General features: G+C 44.8%; 1 protein-coding gene across 1 annotated transcript in view; it reads left to right on the plus strand.

Moving 5' to 3' along the window:
- Positions 1 to 6,252, plus strand: part of Cpm (carboxypeptidase M) — a 60,516-nt gene extending 54,264 nt beyond the window's left edge. Inside the window, exon 9 of the mRNA NM_001108098.1 lies at positions 1,925 to 6,252. Within this exon, the coding sequence (NP_001101568.1) occupies positions 1,925 to 2,167 (243 nt within the window). The 3' untranslated portion in view covers positions 2,168 to 6,252. The remainder of the gene's footprint in view (positions 1 to 1,924) is intronic.
- The last annotated feature ends 3,200 nt before the right edge of the window (positions 6,253 to 9,452 follow it).

The raw sequence follows: 9,452 nt of genomic DNA on the forward strand, positions 1-9,452 counted from the left end.
TGCTCCAGAAACAAAGCTACCGAGTGCCTCCAGACCTACCACTCACTGTCCCCAGCCACAGCCGCAGATGCAGAAGATTTCAGCTTCTCCTAGGTATAAGGTGTGTGTGTGTGTGTGTGTGTGTGTGTGTGTAGCAAACTCTGTATGTGAAAGGCTCACAGGAAGTGCCATATAGAATGGGGGAAAGACTAAAACATTTATTCTCAAGTCAGGAATGGCAAATACAGAGGTCTTAGCAAGGGCAATTAGGCAAGAAAATAATAGGCATAAAATTGGAAAGTAAAAAGTTAATTATCTTTACAGATGTCATGGGTTTTGTGCTTAGGAAAAAATTATAACTTTCATCAAAGAGCAGCTGACACTTACAAATGAGGTACAGAAAGTTCCAGGATGAAAAAAAAAATCAATATGGGGTGGGTAGCATGCATATACATCAGAAATAAACTTGGTGAAAAAAAAATTAAGAAAAAAAATCCCATTCACTATAGCTACAAAAAAAACGAGATGATTAGAAATTGACCAACAGGTCCTTGCAATAAAAATTGTAAGCCAGGTACGGAGGCGCGTGTTTTCAACCCCCTCGCTAGAGAAGCAGAGCTTCAGGCCAGCTCTGAGCCCCTGCCTCAAGAAAAGGAGCTTACTAACCACAAGTAAACGCAATTACGGAGAACACACTGAAAGGACAAGCACCCCATCGACCAGAAGAGTCGATATCACCAGGATAACCATGCTACCTACCCACGTCATCGACAGTCAATGCCTGCTGATCCCACAAAAAAAAAAAAAAAAAAAAAAAAGCACGCTTCACAAAAACGTGTGTATGTGTGTGTGTGTGTGTGTGTGTGTGTGTGTGTGTGTGTGTGTGCGCGCGCGCGCGCGCGTACTTGGGAAACAGTTCAAGGCATCTATGTCAAGTGGTGATTTTTTTTTTTAGATAGGGCCCCAAAGGCACAAAAATTAAGATAGACAAAGAGAAACTAAGAAGTAGGGCAAAGGGACAGCAAGTAGTCCCTGAATCTTCAGAACTGGGAGAAAAGGTTTGCAAATGGCTTCTCTACTAAGAGATTAATTTCTAGAAATATATAAAGCACTCAAAAGGAAGCCCTTAAGGTCAGCACTGCCCAGAGGCAGGTGGATTCAGTTTGAGGTCAACCCGGTCTATTTCTAAGCCAGCGAGGGCCTCAAAACACAAACAAATCACCGTCTACCTGAAGATTCACAAGAAAAAAAGTAGTTTTTAAAACAATTGAGCTTCTTAAAAGAAAGCGTAGAGGGACTCGGAAGACCTGGGTTGAAGTCCCGGAACCCACAAAGCCCACAGAGCAGCTCACAACCGGCCATGCAGGAAAGGGAGATCTGGGAGATCTGCTGCCCTCTTCTGGTCTTTGTAAGCCCTGCAGGCAAGTGGTAGACCTGTGCAGGCAAAAGAACAATAACGAAAAAACCGCACCCCTGCGTGGTTTTTGGTTTTGTTTTTTAAAAAAAGGACGGGCGGGGAGTGACATGGAGTTGTACACCTGAGGTCAGTGGCAAGGAGAATAGGAGGAAATTGGAGAAAGAATCTACGTACAATCTTGATATCCAGTAAGGATGCTCTAGGCTTCTTTACCCCGACCCACTGAAAATGACTGGAGGAATCAGTCGCTCCTTCCTCTGTTCAGTCCTTTATTCAGCACATGCTGAACCGGTCTCTGAGCTTACTTCATTTTTTAATTCTTGGTAGCAGCATTGACACCTGTGGTCTACTTCAGGAGACACTGGCAACTTTTTGGGCGCTGGCCCCGGGGGTCTGGCACGCTCTCAAGCTACCCACGCACGTCTCAAAAGCTGAGCCCGAGGGGTGGAGATCTGCCTTCAGATCTTCGTGTCTTGACCCCACATGAATCTGAAATCACTCGAGTAACTGTTTCTTGTTCCTTCTCAGGTTACAGTCCCTGGACATGACTCACACCTCACGAAGCTTACAATTCCATCGAAATCCCAGCCCTTCAGTGCTCTTAAAAAGGATTTTCACCTCCCGTTGCGATGGCAGCCAGATTCCGTCTCCGTATCAAATCCTTCGTGCCCAATGATTCCTCTGTACAAATTAAAGCCAAGCCACTCTGCTGCAACAAAGCCTAGTTTGTTTGTATTTTTCGTGACTCTTTTGCACATATTTTTCAAATAAAGCAAAATGTGAAACTCAACCCCCGTGACCCCGTGGAATCGGGGATCGGTTACCCCAGGTTATGGCAACTCTCCCTCTTGTGCGACTACAGTAGGATGGACTCCACTGTTCTCCTTAAGAAGAAAGCCGGATGTCTCCAAACCTGGCCTAGAGCAACCTGTAACTACAAAATCATTCTTCAGTCTGGATAAAATGGAGTCACTGCCTAGCAAATGCTGCCCATGGAAACTCCATCCCAAAGGAGTCCCAAACACTGTAAGAAAGTTCAGAAGCCGAACAGACACATCCCTATAAGAAAAACAATTTGTGTACGGAGAGCCACGTGGATCAAAACCAGACACTTTCTGATTGCCTGCTGCGGACGACCCTTCCTGAGGGTTATCTGTAGAGAGCTGATACTGCACATAAGTGGTTCTCCCCAAAGGAAGGAATTTCTAGATAGCAGAACTAAGAACATTTACTCTTGCCAACGTTCTAAGGACGAATGACAGAAAGTGGGCAAACGTGTCTGATGTGGCTGCAGAGCCCAACAGATGACGTGGCCTCTGTCTCCTGTGCCATTGTCCTTGCCTCCCTGCATCTGATGCCACGGTCCTATGAAGATGGCCCCTCCTGTGTAACCCTAGTCTCTTGCCTGAGCCTCAGAGGCAGCTGCTCGCCAGACACGCCCACCTCAATACAACACATAGGAACATGGACTCACCCTGTTGACAGTTGAGAGGCTGTTCGCTTCCCATATTCAGTCACTGAAAGCTGCTCTACTGATCCTTGCCAACCTCTCCAGGCCAGTTAGCACCCCCTCACTGCTGACCCAGCTGCTACTCACGGGTACCTTTGCCAAGTCCATCATCCACCAGCATCTGGGGAGTTGGACTGCCCAAAGCCCTCCCGCTCCCTAAACACAACACAGTGCTCGAAATTCCAGGTCTGGATGCCATTCTGATTGTGCCACTTCCTGCTCAATAAAACTCCATTCCATGAGGGTTAAGAGCACTGACTGCTCTTCCAGAGGTCCTGAGTTCAAATCCCAGTCACCACATAGAAGCTCACAACCATCTGTAATGGGATCCGAGGCCCTCTCCTGCTGTGTGTGAAGACAGCAACAATGTATTCATACTTAGAATAAATTGTTAAAGAGAAGATTCCAGTACCGACTTCAACCGGAAGCCCATGGAGTTCCAGGCGGTCGAGTTCAAAGAAGCTGGTCCTAACCAGTGAGTTTACAGCACTGCGGTGTGGAACTACTCCATGCTGACCTTCTCTAGTACGCCATGAGCTCTTTCACACCAACCAGGATCTACTTGAGAAACTACAAACCTTCCAGAACTCCATATAAGTTTTATGTTTGGCAACATTCGGCTACACACACACACACACACACACACACACACACACACACACACACACACTTTTCATGTTGCATCAAAAAAACAGTCCAAAGACAACTGCGAGTGAGCTCACTACAAGGCTGGTGGGAAAGGCATAGCTGGCTGTTAACCAGCACCCGCACTGCCTTCCAGACCAGATAATCAATTCCGAGTAGAAGTGTCCCCCGTGAAAGTAACTTTTTTCTAGCACAGCCTAAGAAGAGAAAGCTGGGCATGGTGGCCCACACCTTTAATCCCAACACTCAGGAGGCAGAGGCAGGGGCATGTCTTAGCGCTAGGCCAGCTGGGCTACACAGCCAGACCCTATCTCAAAGGGTAAATGTCAAACAGGAAAATCTGCTGCAACTCCGAGGTGCAGGTTTCTGAGTGCCGTGCATTTTCCACAGGAAGTGAGGACACACAGTGTTCAGCAGGCAATGAAGGCTTGAGACTCTAAAGGGATATATGGGCATCCTGGTGCCCTTTCTTGGTGCCAAACCTAGTCTATCAATCGTATGCATAGCTTTTTAACCACTTCTAAATTGGGAAATAGCCTGAATATCTTGATCATTTTATTTAAACAAGCATTAACTTATATTAATAGTTCAGGAGGGGATCTGAGTATGTTACATTTGAAGTATATAAGACTAAGCCAGGTGTGGTGGCTGATCACCTGTTATCCCAGCTCTTGGGAGGCCGAGGCAAGATTGACCCAGTTCAAGGCTGGCCTGGACTACAAGTGAGGCCCATCTTAGAAAAACAAAAACAATAAAATATGTAGGAGAGAACTTGGTTTGCCATCAGCTGGGTATTCTGAGTTCTGACTGACCCTTTCCTAAGATTGCGTGAAAGGAAACGAGCTGTTTGCTGAATTGGCTCTTGGGCCTAACAGGAGACTTGTCACTGGAAGAACTTACGTGTGCACATGTCTTACGGGAGACTGGCCCAGGGCTTTGCACAAGGCCATTGAACCAGAGTCTTTACTTTGTTACTTCGTTACTTTTTGTTCAGACACAGCACCTCACTAAATTGTGTAGGCTGGGCTTGAAACTCACTGTAATCTTAACTGGCTTTGGATCTACCTGCCTTAGCCACCCGAGTAGCTACTATAGGCTTGGGCCACTGTGTCCATCTTAAGGTAACATTACTTAAATTAGAAATCTGTATCAAGGGGCTGGAGAAATGGTTGGGCAGTTAAGAGCAGTGAGGGCTCTTCCAGAGGACCTGAGTTCAATTCCCAGCAACCACATGGTGGCTCACAACCATCTGTAATGGGATCTGATGCCCTCTTCTGGTGTGTCTGAAGACAGCTAGTGTACTCATATACATAAAATAAATAAATTTTTAAAAAATCAAATCTGTATCAAAACCCAGTGTAAAATCACTTAAACAGGGTGAGGGGGTATGACTCAGTGACAGTACTCAGCATATACAAAGGCTTGGGTTCAATCTCCATTAACTACTCCCGGTCACAAGACAAAACATGACCAGGAAATTATTCTATGGCCCGGATCCTCAAGACTTCTGTTGCCCTCTGCCAGGTAGAGAAAGCACAGGAGTACTTGGGTTGGTAACTATTTTGAAGGCGGTAGGTATACCTAATTAAAGGAGACCTGAAAATGGAGATGCCAGTGACCAAGAATCACTTTCTTTCCAAGGAAATGTTCACAAAGTGCCTAGTTTACATGTTTGCCACTTTTGAACTGAGATGGTAAAATCCCAGCACTCGGGAGGCAGAGGCATGTGGATCTCTGTGAGTTCAAGGGCAGTCTTTCCTACAGAGTTCCAGGATAGCCAGGGCAATGCAGAAAAATCCTATCTTGTAAAGAATCCAGGTTTCGGGGCTGGGGATTTAGCTCAGCGGTAGAGCGCTTACCTAGGAAGCGCAAGGCCCTGGGTTCGGTCCCCAGCTCCGAAAAAAAGAACCACAAAAAAAAAAAAAAAAAAAAAAAAAAAAAAAAAAAAAAGAATCCAGGTTTCTCAAACTTGAACTCTGCCTGCATTAAAACGGTGCACACCAGCTCTGCTCTCCAGGGTATGAGCTGCTGCTGTCACGAGACGTATCTGTTTCTAGGAAAAGTATACACAGCATGCCTGTTCTCCCACTGCAACAGGAGTTTGATCTCATTCTGAGGGGCACCTAGAGATGTTTGTGAGCTCAGTTCTGCCTTCCTGGTGACCTCAGGTAAGGGAGCGTGATGCTGGATCAGGTGAAGAACATCGTGTTCTTGATGCCTATGACAGATTCTACACCGAGTTTGTTCTAGACTTACACCACTAATACGCAGACACTGGACTGTGTCTCACAGACCATTTAATCATAGTTTAGCTCACAAGCCAACCCATAGCTCTTTGCAAGAGGCTTCATGCTGGTTTTTGTTTTACAAGCCCTCTAAGCGATTCTTGTATTAAAAGCACAGGAGCAATAGCTATTAAAGATGCTCAGATCGAGTGGGGGCAGCGTTGACCCACGCCTTTCATCCCAGCACTCCAGAGGCAAAGGCAGACAGATCTCTTGAGTTCAAGACCACCCTGGTCTACAGAGTGAGTTCCAAGATAGCCAGGGCTACACAGAGAAACCTTGTCTCAGAAAAATAAATGAATAAATTCTCAGATTATCTAAGATTTAACATTTGCTTGGGAGGGGCCATGACTACCTCTGAGCTCGTTTTATTTTACATTATCTGATTATCAATAAAGAATATTCATAGAGTGAATGTTGTCTCTGTCCATTACTGTTTTGTTTGCAAACATAACGAAATCTACACTCTAGAAAAGACTGTCACAAGAGGCTAGAAAAATAGCTCATGGTTTAGGAGCACTGACTGCTCTTCCTGAGGTCCTGGGTTCAATTCCCAGCAACTACATAGTGGCTCACAACCATCTGTAACGGGATCTGATGCCCTCTGGTGGGTCTGGAGAGAACGACAGTGTATTCACATTAAATAAATGAATAGATCTTTAAAAAAAAAAAAAAAAGGAAAGACTGTCATAAAATATACTCAAGGAGGGGTTGGGGATTTAGCTCAGCGGTAGAGCACTTGCCTAGCAAGCACAAGGCCCTGGGTTCGGTCCCCAGCTCCGAAAAAAAAAGAAAAAAGAAAAAAAATATATACTCAAGGAGAGATCAAATTTAAAGTCTTAGGCAAGAATATTTCAACAATATTCACAAAGTCCAGATGACCCCTCCAAGACAGTGTATGCTGTTTATGGCATAGTCCAAGTTAAGCTGAATTATGTGGCTGTGTGCTCCACAGACAAGATGACGGACAAGGATGTCTCCTGAGCAAGAGGAGTCTGAGGAAGAAGAGCTTGAGGAGCTTGCTGGAGACCTGGACTGTCTCCAGTGCCACAGAAACACGACACTTGGGAGGATCCCAGTTGACATAGTAAAGGATCTGAGAAATCATGACTTTCTAAGTATACTTAGCCACCAGACCATTTGTTAAATAACTAGCCTAGTATGATCCTAGATTTCCAAACACATTTTTGGGGAATTATGACTAAAAGTAATTTGTCCCAAGAAATGAGTTTTATTGTTTCCCAGGGGCTTGTGTTGAAACATACTGCATAGTTGTCAACAACGAATTTGCTTCCAAAAGGAGCTGGGACCACTTACAGGTCCTCACCTCATGAATAGAAATCTTGTGTTACTTTGTAGTCAAGGACAGGTTGGTCTAAGTATACATTTACCCTCCAAAACTGCAACAAGTGGGTTTTTATCTATCTATATGGGTGTTTTGTCTGCATGTATGTCTGTACCACTAGTGTGCCTGATGCCCACAGAGGTCAGAAAAAGGGCATTTGATTCTGGCCAGGGCTGCAGTTTGAGTCATGACGTGTGTACTGGGAATCAAGAGCAGCCCACCGAACCATCTTTCAGCCTCTAAATAAATAGAATTACTTGCCAGTTTAAAAAAAAAGTGAATTATCTGTCTTTAAACATACATACTTAACTTGCATGTGAATTATGTGTGCTGTCAGAAATAACTTTAGGGCACTGTCAACTGTTTTAATTATTTAATCTCAATCGAGGGCTTCTACCCCCTTTTTATCATTCCGTTCCCAGATAAAAGACATACACCTTTTATATTTATAATAAGCCTTTAATGTCCTACAGCTGGGCGGATATCTACCCTCTAAGCTACTAAAATTTACTTCCCCATTAATAACTCTGAGCTGTAACTTGCCGTGTTCCCTCTGGGCAGCTCTTAACTCCAATTAGCCATCCCTCGTGGCCAAGTTTTCATGACTCACCTACCCCATAGTGTCTACTCTCTCCACCTTCTCTTCTTCCTGCCTCAGACCCCCAGACCCTGCCTCTCTCTTCCACCCAGCTACAGGTTGCAGATATCTTTATTCACCAATCAGGGATAACTTGGGGAGCAAGGTTACAGAACATCATTTGGGTTGAAGTGAGAATCTCCCAGTTCCTGGGGGCAACCAGGGCCAGTCTTCTACCAATACATAGCAATGGACCAAACCTACCAGTCTCCCACCTTCCACCTTGTGGCAGTCTCTTGTTTCTGCAAGCTGTCTGGCCAGCAAGCTCCCAGGTGACTCTCCTGTGTGTCTGCCTATCATCTCTTGTGCTGTGGTTACGGATGAGTTCCACCATATCCAGCCATCTCCATGATTCCTTGGGATGGAATCGGGTCACAAGCACTGTCACCACTGAGCCATCTCCTTCACCCAAACATCTTAATTTTAAATTAAATTGCAAACATTTCTCCATTTCAAAAGAAAACCCATTGCAATGTGGTATATTGGGAAATCCTTAGGCAGAATTCCCTAGCTAGATTTAAATTTGTATCTATTAGGGGCTGGAGAGATGGCTCAGCGGTTAAGAGCACTGGCTGCTCTCCCAGAGGTTCTGACTGAGTTCAAATCCCAGCAACCACATGGTGGCTCATGACCACCTGCAATGTGATCTGATGCCCTCTTCTGGCATCAGATGTACACGGAGATAAAGCACTCATACATATAATAAACCCTGTAGCTATTAAAGTTCAATGGGCTGATGGTTATGAACTGCAGTCCAAGAATGTTTAAACATGCTAGTAGTAGCAAAATTTTCACTTGGCCCTTCTCAGGGAGAACAAGTTTTGAAATATTTTATTACTTATGCACACAATGCATACCCACATTTCATGGTGCACACATTAAGGGCAGAGGGCAGCTTGCAGAAGTCAGTTCTCTCCTTCCAGAGTCCCGGAACTAAACAGTCCCTGGGGCTTAGCAGCAGGTATCTAACTACTGAACCAACTTTGAACTAGAATTTTAAAATACCAGACACAAGGGAAAGTTAGGGAAGAAAAAAGAAAACAAGAAAGCATAAACAGTTCCTGAATAGCAAATCTGCCCCCTCCTCTCATTTCTCTAACGAGTGTGAAAGAACAGAATTTCTCTCCACAGCTTAAACCCAGCCTCCAAAAGTGGTATATGTTACTTTTATAATGAGAAAAAAGGGCAACTCATTAACTTACATCAAGTAAGCATTCTAACTGACCAAGGCCTGTGTCCAACAATGAAGTATCTATTTCGAATGCTCAGTGTTTTTAAAATGAAACTGAACTCGAATCCCTTTCTCTGTTGGGTGAGCAACCTCTTAAAACGATCCTGGTAGCAGTTGGGAGTCACTGCTGATGGGCACAGCCCTGCCAGTATGCTGCTTCTAAGTCAGTTCCATGCTCAGCTGACTCTGGAAATCCATTTTATCAAAAGAGAATGTCCACCATGGTGGTCGTGATTCACTCCTTTAATCTCAGCACATGGGAGGCAGAGGCAGGGGGATCTCTGAGTTCGAGACCAGTCTGGTCTGCAGAGTAAGTTCCAAGACAACCTAGGCTACACAGAGAAACCTGTCTCAAAAAACAAAAATTTGTCTTGGAGTGGAAAGGAGGTATACTTTTATGTAA

This window comes from Rattus norvegicus, chromosome 7, assembly GCF_036323735.1.
Source record: "Rattus norvegicus strain BN/NHsdMcwi chromosome 7, GRCr8, whole genome shotgun sequence".
NCBI classification, from domain to species: domain Eukaryota; kingdom Metazoa; phylum Chordata; class Mammalia; order Rodentia; family Muridae; genus Rattus; species Rattus norvegicus.